Source organism: Budorcas taxicolor, chromosome 22, assembly GCF_023091745.1.
Source record: "Budorcas taxicolor isolate Tak-1 chromosome 22, Takin1.1, whole genome shotgun sequence".
NCBI classification, from domain to species: Eukaryota; Metazoa; Chordata; class Mammalia; order Artiodactyla; family Bovidae; genus Budorcas; species Budorcas taxicolor.
Genome location: NC_068931.1, coordinates 37,678,688 through 37,691,870, shown reverse-complemented (window position 1 = coordinate 37,691,870; position 13,183 = coordinate 37,678,688). Strand labels below are relative to the sequence as shown.

At 34.6% G+C, this 13,183-nt stretch overlaps 1 protein-coding gene across 1 annotated transcript in view; it reads right to left on the bottom strand.

Moving 5' to 3' along the window:
* The window catches only part of SMCHD1 (structural maintenance of chromosomes flexible hinge domain containing 1), a 122,071-nt gene that overhangs the window by 58,649 nt on the left and 50,239 nt on the right, over positions 1-13,183 (bottom strand). The window contains exons 18-23 of the mRNA XM_052660434.1: positions 9,967-10,044; positions 9,768-9,887; positions 5,980-6,124; positions 3,377-3,473; positions 1,985-2,057; positions 308-447 (exon numbers count right to left, since the gene is read on the bottom strand). Coding sequence (XP_052516394.1) covers positions 308-447; positions 1,985-2,057; positions 3,377-3,473; positions 5,980-6,124; positions 9,768-9,887; positions 9,967-10,044 — 653 coding nt within the window. The remainder of the gene's footprint in view (positions 1-307; positions 448-1,984; positions 2,058-3,376; positions 3,474-5,979; positions 6,125-9,767; positions 9,888-9,966; positions 10,045-13,183) is intronic.

The window sequence follows — 13,183 nt, the reverse complement described above, 5'->3', positions numbered from 1 at the left end:
TCCTTAATCCTAAAGGATAATTGTATCATTCTACTCATAACTGAATACTTCATCTGAAATGAGGAGGATGGACAAAGCAGTGAGGAGGAATCTGTAGTTCAATACTTGGCATACTTGGTGTCATTACTGGATTAGAGATGTTGAAAATTATTGGCAATGAGATAGCCCACAAATTTCTGCATGGAATAATCATTACACAGTCTAGATACTATATAAGGCTTACTATAAAGGAGCCAAAAGATAAAGTGATTTCCAGTTACTACAATGGCACTCAAAATCTACACATTCTTATCTTACAACAGCTTACCTTACAATGAACAATCAACTTTGGTTGTGCTGTTATATTGTCTGATTCATCCAAAACTTCTACCTGAAATGGGAAAGCTGTTCCATTTTCTATAACTAAAATTTCAGAATCAGGTTTCACTTTCAATCGACGAGGAGGACCTACCAGAAAATTATATAATGAAAATGAGATTCAGGTTTCTAAAACGGAAATGTTAAAATAGCAAAAGAAACAGCTTTTAACATTTTAAGTTTTAGTATCTTTTAAATAATGCTGAGAGAGAAAGAAGAAATATCCATGTTTAAACATTTCTACCCCCTAGAATAGATTCTATGCACAACCCCCAAATGCACAGATTCCCAGTTGTATTAAAATGTTTGAGGTCTAGACTCGGTTTTATGGACAAGCTAAGACATGTGGTAACTCATGCTAGAAATCACTCAAATGTGTAAAATACTAAAAAGATCCTGGAAAACAGTATTCAAGAAAAAAGGTAAAAGTTTATTAAACTACTTTTAAAATTTTCTATCTTTTACACAACGACCGATTTCTCAGGCACATTACATACCTCTATTACATAATTTTGCTCAAAGGATCAGTTCATGTAATGACATAACCAGATAATTTACTTGTAAGACTGCCCACAACCCTTTGATATCCTAAGCAAGCTGCACCATAATTTTCCTCTAAACTAATAAAGAGGTTTTACACTTCAATAGCAGCATGACCTAGTGTGCCCTATAAACACTGATATTTTAAAAAACACTTTATACTAAATACTGGGAACATAAGTTTACAAAGAACAAGTTATATCAGTTAATATTTGTGTTTTAACAATATGCCAACTCTATTCTCAGAATCCTTACTATGACCTTGACCAAGAAGGTACTATTAGTATCATCCCCATTTTATGCCTGAGGAAGTTGGGATCCAGAGAGAGTAAGTATCCTGTCCAGGTCACATGGCCACAAGGGGCAGATTTGAGTCACTGACCACTCTGACTACACAGTCCCACTTTCCACCTCACAATCATCACTCTCAACTTCTAAAAATCATTGTCAGCACTATCTGGTTAATAAGAACTTCCCCTGAGATTTGAATAATCCATATGTTTTAGCTAACCTTTCAAAATAAAAGCATCATAAGTATTAACACAAAACAATTTTTTTTTGTACTTCTACCAATGGGCCAATCTTTACTTCTTTATCAATTCATGCTTGAGGCAAAGCTCAAACTACATGAATCTGTAAAAGGAAATAGTTAATATCTTTCTTTTTCATTAAAAATTTCATTAAAATCAGTTTTTAGGTTGATAAATCATTACTCAAATTAACAACATGAAAGCATAAGAAACTCTTCTTAAAATATGAAATATTTAGCTATATCAGAAAAAGTAAAGGACAGATGCCGTTCTTATATAATCCTAATTGTACAGCCTTAAGAATAGTTTCACAATGTGTTTTTAATATTCACATTATTCTTTCAGGATTATTTTTAGAACTTAAGTCTTCCTAAATGTTACCCTGTTTTTCAAATGATTATTTTTGTTAGTGTTATGCAAGACGTTCAAATGTATTTTCAAGACTTATACCATAACCAAACCAAAAAACACTTCACCTTTATAAGTATCATTATACTTTATCATAAGAATATCATTTAAAAGGTAAATATTAGGAATATTTCTTAAAATAATATTACCTGGGAGTAATCTAATTTTTAAAATCTGTGAGTCTTCTTTTAAACCCGGCAGAATAACCTTCAGATTAAAATTCTGTTAAAAAAAATTATTCTAATTAAATTCAAATCCTAAATAAATACTCAAGTAATTTACCACCTCAATTCTGATTTATTTTTTGCTTTTCATTTTCATACCATTATAAAAAGTCACTCAGCAAATTTATATTGACTAAAATTATCATATGTATGTATGAAAGAAATGCAGGTGAAAAAACTGACTTATATTGCTTCTTTACAGACAATACTATCTTCAAATTCAAAAGGCATACCCTTTAAATAATTACCAGAATTAGTATGGGCATTATAAAAAATCTGGAAAGTAGTAAAATGGAAAAAACTCCAAATCTACACATATCTAAATATAATGTCACGTTCTAGATTAGATTCCAGAATAGAAAAATATAGTGGAGAAACTGGCGAAATGTTAAAGTCCAGAGTTTTGTTAAAGTATTATATCAATGATAATACTGGATAAATATGCAATGTTTATATATAAGATGTTTAACAGAGGAAGCTGGGTGAAATATATGTGAACTCTCTATACCATCTCTGCAACTCTTCTGTAAAAATAATTATTTCAAAATAAAAAGGTTTTTAAAACCTAGACATCTTTTAAAGTACATTTACTAAAGTCAAAATTTCCATGAATTTCAAGTTCTTCTTCCAGAAACAGCTTAATTCAGGAGGATGGACAGAACTTGCTCTTTGCTTTAATGCAGTAAACTTACATGCTCTATTTTAAACATTATTTTGGCAGGGGAAATTTTTAAAATATATATTGAAGGTAATGATACAATGGGGAAAAAGTAACATATCACTTAAGTTATTAGCTACAGTCTTCACATTAGTCATAGTAATCTGTTAGCTACTCTATACACTTAACTGAAAAATTACCTTATTGCAGTTTGCCTTTACAATCCCTATCTTTATTCCTCCCTTTTCCTTTATCCAAATACCAAACTCAATATGTTTACAAAGTAAGCTACAGTTTCTTATATTTTTGTTTGTATTCTAAGAAAAATACTGAAAAATAGAAAAAGAGCGAGAAAAGAAGCAACATAGTACTAGATAACTGTTGAAAATGGCTTTGACTATGAAGAGACTGGAATGAAAATACAGTTGAAAATACTTAGCTCATAACCATTTAAAAAAGAACAGTAGCAAATATGCAGGTCTTCCTCAGAGATGAAAGTGGTAATCGTATGTCAGGTGACATGATGCTGATTAATTCCTAAGAACCTGACATTACTGTCATCTTGCCACCAAACTCGGTTATTCAATTTTAAATGTCCAATTTCATTTTTACCATGTAAGAAATAAACATGCATTATAACATGTACATACAATGCTTACCTTGCCTTGACAAGAGTTTACAGGGCCCTTAGCTGTAACACCTCGAATGACACAATTTGGTCCTTTGGTTATTTCTTCATAATGTAAAGTTAAACCACTGGAAAATATAAATTATTTTTTAACGTTTCCTCCATTATCTACACATAAGCTGCAAATGTTCTTTTTTCTTTTGGCGGGGGGGTGGGGTGAGGGCGGGGGTGGGGTGGGGTGGGGTAGGGGGAGGTGCCTACACCACCCAACTTGCATGATCTTAGTTCCCTGACCAGGGACTGGACATCGGTCCTCAACAGTGAAAGCACACAGCCCTAACTGCAATTAACTGACCCCAAATTGCAAACTCTACACCCAGTCATCAAGATACTTGGCAATTTTTCTTGAAAACATGAATGTGATAGGTTATATTCACTTTACCATGTAACAGAGTTAAGATTTCCTTCAGTTTTTACAAACTCTTTATCATTGTCATGAGGATCACATGCTGGTTTACTGTTTATTCAATCTTTCTAGGCTGACAGTAGGTTTTGTTTTTATATATTTTCCCAACACAAAGGACAGAGGAAATTCCCAGGATGAACAGGAAAGAAGACCACAGAAGGACAAATGTAACAAGCTTAAGAGCTGTTCCATACAGACCACATCACAAAGTTCCAAGGGAGATGTCTAAAGAATATGAAACTGACAAGTTATCTATGTACCAAGCATCTTGAAAAGACAACTGGCAGAGAGCTACTTGGCAAAATAAAAAAAGTATAACAGCTGTGCAATAAAATAATTAGCACTTACATGATTTTAATAAAGCAAGCACTAAATACTGATCAAGCCAGAGTATAACTTTACTAAAAAATGTGCGAACAGGGAGGAGGCTTATTTGTAATATAAATGGCAACGAGAGTGTGTCCTCATCCTCCTTAGCCGTAAGTCAAGAGATAAAGCTTAAAACTGAAGAATCAGGAAGTAGTAACATAAAAGTTACTTACATATATGGCAGCAGGTACCAAAAAATTCAAGTAGAAAGCTGAAAGTGGTTCTGAGAAGTGGATTGTTGGTGAGGTGGAGAGGGCAGAAGAACTACTCTTTTTTTTTTTTTTTTAATAAGCCTTATCAACCTATTTAATTCTTTAGGCTGTATGTGTGAATTATTTTTATTTTTATTTAGTTAACACTAGGTTAAAAAAAACCTACTCAACAAAGATCTTACTTTAATGAAGATAAATACACACAGCCAGGCCACCAAGACTTTTTTTTTAAGTCCCAAATCTTAATTACCAATATGTATGTGTGACAGAGACTCTGTAAGAATATCTTATCAAGGATAAGATGGAAGATACAATTAAAAACAGGGGTCAACTAACACACAAATATTTCCCATTTGTGACTAGATGGATTACATTTTTAATGTTCTTTATTTTTAAACAGGCTTCCCTTGTGGCTCAGACGGTAAAAAGTCTGCTTGCAATGTGGGAGACTAGGGTTCGATCCCTGGGTTGGGAAGATCCCTTGGAGAAGGAAATGGCAACCCACTCCAGTACTCTTGCCTGGAAAATCCCATGAATGGAGGAGACTGGCAGGCTATTTTTAAACACAGATGTTTAAGTATTCAACTCTTCCATTATGGTTTAATATTCAAATGAATGCAATATGTAAAAATAACTTTTTGCAAAAGAATCACTTTTTGCACATGAACCGTATTTTGCAACTTAAGAGAATATTTAGAAAAATTCAATTGCAATATTTTTTATAACCGATTTGTTTTTTGGGAACTTAACCATGGTACAAATCTGGACACTAAGCTGTATCTCACTAGTCTGTGAGCTTCTAGAGGCAAATCCTATATTCTTATTCACTTTTACATCTCCAGCTAGCAAATGCCTGGAATACAGTACATACTCAAATGATTAAAAGAGCAAACAATTACACCAAAAGGGGGAAAAAGTACACATCAATAGCAAAAGAAAGCATACATTAAAAAGTGGGCCCCAAAGACAAATTTGGCAGAAATGTGAGAAAAAGAATTTCTCCCTAGGCACCTTAGAAACAGGTAATGGAAAACAATGAACATCCTCAATTATATAACTGGACTTTTCATCGCTATTTCTTAATATAAGCCAATCATTTCATTCTATAGGGTTACTAAGGAAAGGTAAACTCCAAGGAAGGACCAAATTTCCATGGAAAGCATAAATTTTATTGCTACAGTTTTAAAAACAAACTAAAAAAAATTCTACTAGCAGGTTAAAAGCCTACCAGTAGGTAACCGCTAAGTTTAACTGCCCATAATTTCTAAGCAAACAACAAAATAAACATTGTACAGTGCATAGAACTGCCAGGAGACATCATATCGTACTTGCAAAAAAAAAAAAAAAGGAGTAAGACAGACCTATCAGTCTCAACCAAGTAACTGTACCAGCAAAAATTTAGTCCAAACAAACTTTATTGAGATAATTCATGCATGACACTACAGCTGCAGAGAACAGCTTGGGACTAACTAAATCCCCCAGATACCATAAAATATCAAACATTTTAAATAAATCTGAAGTTAACTCTGCACAAATAATTTAAGCTAAAAGAAGTGAATACTCAGCAAATATGAACATTCAGATTACCTTGCTTCAAAAACTGGCTGAATATCAGTACAGAGTTGACTAGTATGACCAAATTCATCCTGAAACTCCACAGGGATATTGAATGGGACTCCAACACGAAAAGGAGGATCCAAAAGACCGAACGAAAATTTCTCTGGTTTACCCTCTTAAAAAAAAAAAAGAAAAAAAATGAAAAGAAAATTCATCAGTCAGAGATTCATTGTAGGCAAAAACATCTATTTACATATGGAAAATTAAACTACGATAAAGATGGCAATTTTAAATCTGAGCAAAATTTACACAAATTATATCTACAGTATACCTGTGAAGATTACAGATTGTTATTTTACATATATATATGTCTAGAAACAGAGATATATGTGTTTTTAAACTATGAAATTATCCAAATATAATAAAGAAATGTTAACAATTTTATCAAAGGAAAAAGGCAAAACCCAATATTCAATAGCTATTCAGATATACGTGACAAAGATTAAAATATTTTAGTAGATACAAAGTAAATAGAGAAGCTCCATATGAGAAAATATTTGCAATGTGTACCATAAAGGATTTAAATCCTAAATACATTAAAACTTCCTATAAACAGCTATTGTTAAAATGCAGTTTATAGTCTAATAGTTTCAAGTTATCCCCTGTGAAATTATTAGAAATGCAAATTCCAAGATTCACCTTATCCTGTGTCAAATACTCTCAGAGTGAGGCCCACCGGTCTACAGTTTAATAAGCCCTACAGGTGATTCAGATAAAACTTACATTTGAGAACTAGTTTTACACTATTAAAATGGGCATAGACTTTCACAGAATGACAATGTCCAATAAAGGCTAAAGAGATACACAACCTAATAATTAAATAATTTAACCATCAACTAAGCTAAATAAATACTGTAATATAGCTTGGCCAGCAATGAGCATAGGGAAATAGGAACCCTCAGTCTGTTGGTGAGGGTACATAACCTTTTAGAAGGGCAACCTGACAGAAAATATATATAAAATGTTAAAGCACATATTGATAATTTCAGTTTGGCAATTCCACTTCTTGGGATCCACTCTATAGAAATTCTAGCACATGTACACAAAACATCATTTCCTCCCCCCATATAAAAACGTGATGTGTAATAGTCCCAAAATTGGAAATACATGATATGTTCATCAAAGAAAACTGCTTAAACTACAGCACGTCCCTACTGTGGAAAGTTCCACAGTTGTTATTTAAAGAACATGGTAGATCTGTATGTACAAAAAAGGAACACTCCCCAAAGTGGCCTTCCGATTAGAGAAGGCAAAATAATCCCAGGCACTTAAAAATCAGCTCTCTAAAACCCCATAATAATATGACACCACATAGCTTTTTTTTTAAGAGGCCTAAATCTTCAAAACAAGACCGGGAGCTAACTGTGGCTCAGATCATGAACTCTTTATTGTCAAATTCAGACTCAAATTGAGGAAAGTAGGGAAAACCACTAGACCATTCAGGTATGACCTAAATCAAATTCCTATGATTATACAGTGGAAGTGAGAAATAGATTTAAGGGCCTAGATCTGATAGACTGAGTTTGTGATGAACTATGGACAGAAGTTCGTGACACTGTACAGGAGACAGGGATCAAGACCATCCCTATGGAAAAGAAATGCAAAAAAGCAAAATGGCTGTCTGGAGAGGCCTTACAAATAGCTGTGAAAAGAAGAGAAGCGAAAAGCAAAGGAGAAAAGGAAAGATATAAGCATCTGAATGCAGAGTCCCGAAGAATAGCAAGGAGAGACAAGAAAGCCTTCCTCAGCAATCAATGCAAAGAAATAGAGGAAAACAACATGTATGGATGTGACAGTTGGACTGTGAAGAAAGCTGAGTGCCGAAGAATTGATGCTTTCGAACTGTGGTGTTGGAGATGACTCTTGAGAGTCCCTCGGACTGCAAGGAGATCCAACCAGTCCATTCTAAAGGAGATCACTCCTGGGTGTTCATTGGAAGGACTGATGCTAAAGCTGAAACGCCAATACTTTGGCCACCTCATGCGAAGAGTTGACTCACTGGAAAAGACTCTGATGCTGGGAGGGATTGGGGGCAGGAGGAGAAGGGGACAACAGAGGATGAGATGGTTGGATGCCATCACCAACTCAATGGACATGGGTTTGTGTGAACTCCGGGCGTTGGTGATGGACAGGGAGGCCTGGCATGCTGCAATTAATGGGGTCGCAAACAGTCGGACATGACTGAGCAACTGAACTGAACTGAAACCTTCAAAAACAAACAACAAGAAAAAAGACAACAGTAACAGAATTTGAAAGCTAGTGAGCATATGAACAAGTATAATTCTCCAGGCAAGAATAGTGGAGTGGGTTGCCATTTCCTTCTCCAGGGGGTCTTCCCAACCAAGGGATTGAACCTGAATCTCCTGCATTGCAGGCGGATGCTTTACCATCTGAGCTACTGGGGAAACACTATGGACCTAACAGAAAGACTCAAAAAATCAAATCGTCAACCATCAACAAAGCTAGCAGAGAGCCAATTTAATTCACAGTATATAACATTCAAAAGTCTCAAGCATGGCTCTATCAAGTAGGAGTGAAACTGGAATAAAAGAGAAAGACTAGCTCAAGTCAATCAGAATCAGTTCCTCAGATCCCCACCCCTCGATACACAGAGCCAGTCAACTATCTCCTTCATTTTCAGCAACATTTGGAAGGTTTCTCTTCTGGGGAAGGTAAGAGTAGGTCCAAGCAGTGACCTCCTACTGAACACTGGACACAGCACTACTGAAAGCGCCAATTTACTGAAAACAGGCAAATCAAGTGGAAGATTAATACTGAATGTGAAATATGTAACAATCTTTTCCAGCTTGGCTCCCCAAATTCTGGCACCTAGGTGTTTACACTCCACTCTGGAGAATCTGAACAGCCAGAGGAAAAAACCTAAAATTCGCTTATCATAATCTCCCCAAATGAAATAAACGCTCTCAAATGTCCTATTCTTAAACATGTGCACTAGTAATGTAAAAGAGCATCTAATAGCAAAGATCCAGTGCAGATATGAAAAAAAAAAGCAACATCAAGGAAACAGGCTATGAATCAAGTGTAAAAACATCAAGGAAAAAAAACAAATTATTAATAGCCTCAGAGAATTAATGAAAATATTGAATCCATGAAGTCAGAAGAAAATGCTTTAAAAAGGAAATAACCTTTTCTTTTTAGAAGAAAATATTTTATTCTAATAAATATTTACAGGAGAATAAAATATTCTAGAAACTGAAAAATTACAGCAGAGAAAAAAAAAATCAATAGAAAACATCAAACATCATGGTAACGAAGTCTCTTATAAAGAAGAAAAATAGAACCAAGCGATGAAAAGTAGAAAACACAGTATACCAATTAAGAGGTCCAATGTCTGAACACTAATGCTGTAGAAAGAAAACAGGCCCAAAATCAAAGTGACTCAGAACTCCTAGAACTTAAAATGTCAAGAGATTGGGACCCAAACTCTAAATTATTCAAACATGTGAGGATTGTGGAAGAGAGGGAATGGGGATAGTTGGATTGGGAGTGGGTTTTTAACATACAAAAGTCAGGAATCAGAATAACTTTAAATTCTACCAGTAACAAAGGAAGCTAGAAAACAATGATGTTTTCAAAAGTTTATAAGGAGCATGATTATCAAGCAGAGTTATAAAGTCATTTCTAAAACCAAAATGGTTATACAATTGGTCAAACATCTTTTATCAAATTTTCTATTTTCCTCTTGATTTAAAATGCCACCTTTAGTATACAGAGTTACATATTGGTGTTTTGCTTACCTTTAACAGAAAATTTAATTGCTTTAGATGGTAGTGGCCTTCCTGCATAAGTGTCTGCATTACTTTCATTCAGGACAACTTGCAATTTCAATGTATAATTCCCCAACTTGTGAATATTTTCTGGAAAAATTAAGAAGAAATTAAAATTCAAGTAAACACAATACTGATATAATTTTTAATATTGAGAATAACAACTCACCCATTTTTTTAAACCAGTAAGGCCATTTTCCTCCATGTTGACTAATATGTGAAATGATTTCTTTATTTCCACTTGAAGCTTAAAAAAAGAAAAAAATTTTGAGAAACTAAATATAAAACATGAATATGAAATGTCACACTGGCATCAAATATCTGTTGTACACTTTTAAAAACAGCTTTTAAACTTCAAAAGACCTAAAATTATCCTATGCAAGTCAACAGCATAATGAAACTTTACTCATTCAGACAATTAAAATTCCTTTAATTCTTAAAAATGTATCTGTAAATAAGCTTAACTGGTACAAACAACAGAATATAGAAATAATTTTTTTATATTAAAAATAATTTCTTTTAAAGTTTTCTCTAAGAATAAAACAGAATTGTTTGTCTACATAATCTCTAAGACCTAGTGTCTATTAAGAGGCCTGCAAAGGAGAAAGGAAACAGAAGGATGACAGCACTTTTCTGAAATATTCTTTGCTATTTATTTTTGTCTTTAGAATCATGTAAATGACTTTAAAAATTAACAAAATGGAATTAAAACAATTTATAAGCAAAAGCAAATGGTAGGTAGATGATATGACCACATTAAAAAAAATTATTTCAAGTGATTCAACTTTAGAATATATAAAAACTTTAAAGACAAATAACACTGCAAAGAAGTCAAAATTAATCTAATAGTCTTATTATCAGTAATTTTAATTAAGTCTACTGCCTTTCCTATAAAAGCTGTGTTTCAAAATAAATCAATGACCATAACTGATACAGGAAATTTTTTACTAATTAATAAACCAAAAAGGATAATAAATTGAGATAATAGGACAATAAGGAAGAAATGAAAGAATCAGTGGGAAAACCCACTATCATGCATATCAAATAACAAAGCAAAAATCACTAATGGATGAAACTCTTACAACATGGATGAAAGGAGAACTTTATAATCATCCTAAATCTATTCAAGGCTTTGGGGTAATTTCTAGTCTTCAGGAAACAGAACAGTAGAACAAGTTAAATGACATTACAAAGAAACAGACAAGTATGTGCCACACTCTACAATACAATAAAGTATAGATTTAAAAATAACTGAGACAGTAAATTTGTTATATATTTTACCAGAAAAAATAAACCTTTTAATTATTTTATATAGAAATATATACCAGGCAGACCTTAGAGATATGGTAGGCTTGGCTTCAGACCATAACAAAACAAGGATCACAATAAAGGAAGCTACATAAACGTTTTCGCTTCCCAGTGCATATGAGCTATGTTTATACTATACTATAGTCTACTGAGTGTGCAACAGCATTATTTCTTTTAAAAAATAATGTCAGTCAGTCAGTTCAGTCACTCAGCCGTGTATGATTCTTTGCAACCCCATGGACTGCAGCACACCAGGCCTCCCTGTCCATCACCAGCTCCTGGAGTTTACTCAAACTCATATCCATTGAGTCGGTGATGCCATCCAACCATCTCATCCTCTGTCATCCCCTTCTCCTCCTGCCTTCAATCTTTCCCAGCATCAGGGTCTTTTCAAATGAGTCAGCTCTTCGCATCAGGTGGCCAAAATATTGGAGTTTCAGCTTCAGCATCAGTCCTTCCAATGAATATTCAGGACTGATTTCCTTTAGGATGGATTGGCTGGATCTCCTTGCAGTTCAAGGGACTCTCAAGAGTCTTCTCCAACACCACAGTTCAAAAGCATCAGTTCTTCGGCACTCAGCTTTCTTTATAGTCCAACTCTCACATCCATACACGACCACTAGAAAAACCATAGCCTTGACTAGACGGACCTTTGTTGGCAAAGTAATGTCTCTGCTTTTGAATATGCTGTTTAGGTTGGCCATAACTTTCCTTCCAAGGAGTAAGCGTCTTTTAATTTCATGGTTGCAATCACCATCTGCAGTGATTTTGAAGCCTATAAAAGTAAAGTCTGCCACTGTTTCCACTGTTTCTCCATCTATTCGCCATGAAGTAATGAGACTGGATGCCATGATCTTTGTTTTCTGAATGTTGAGCTTTAAGCTAACTTTTTTTCACTCTCCTCTTTCACTTTCATCAAAAGCCTCTTTAGTTCTTCCCTTTCTGCCATAAGGGTGGTGTCATCTGCATATCTGAGGTTATTGATGTTTCTCCCAGCAATCTTGATTCCAGCTTGTGCTTCCTCCAGCCCAGCGTTTCTCATGATGTACTCTGCATATAAGTTAAATAAGCAGGCAACAGCCTTGACATACTCCTTTTCCTATTTGGAACCAGTCTGCTGTTCCATGTCCAGTTCTAACTGTTGCTTCCTGACCTGCATACAGATTTTTCAAGAGGCAGGTCAGGTGGTCTGGTATGCCCATCTCCTTCATAATTTTCCACAGTTTATTGTGATCCACACAGTCAAAAATAAAAAGTACTTTATTGCTAAAAATGCTAATGTTCATCTGAGCCTTTAGCAAGTTGTAGCAAGAACATCAAAGATCACTAATCACAGATCATCATAACAAACGTAATTTTTAAAAAGTCTGAAAAGTTGCCAGAATGACCAAAATGTGACACAGGGACATTAAGTGAGCAAATACTGTTGGGAAAATGGCATTAACAGACTTGCTTAACACAGAGTTGCCATAAACCTTGAATCCATAAAAAATGCAGCATCTGTAAATGGCAATAAAGCAAAGCTCAATTAAATGGGGTATGCCTCATGTGCTGCAGTGCATGGGGTCGCAAAGAGTCGGACACAACTGAGCAACTGAACTGATGCCTGTATGTAGTTTTGTGGGGTTTTTTTTGTTTTTTTAAATAAGAGGGGGGCAGGACAGTCAGAGTTACAAAGAGGTTGGAAGATCCTACACTGTTGGCTCTGAAGATGGAGGAAGGGACCACAAGGCCAAGGAATGTGGGTGACTTCTAGAAGTGGAAAGGCAAGCCTTCCCTACAACCTCCAGAAGGTTGCTATCCTGCTGACGCTTTGATTTCAGCAGTCAGATGACCAAGAGAACTGTAAGATGATAAACATACTGTTCTAAGCCACCAAAAAAGAAAAAAAAAAAAAAAAAACCTGGAGAAATACAGAACAACGTGTCACAGAGGCCAAAAAGAGAGTACTGCAATAAAATGAGAGTTAGTCAAACTGTTCAATGCGGCTGAGGCTAAAAAGACATTTATATGATGAAAGTATACACTACCACTGACTATAGTTTATAAATGTTGGAAATAAATACACAGTGAATAAA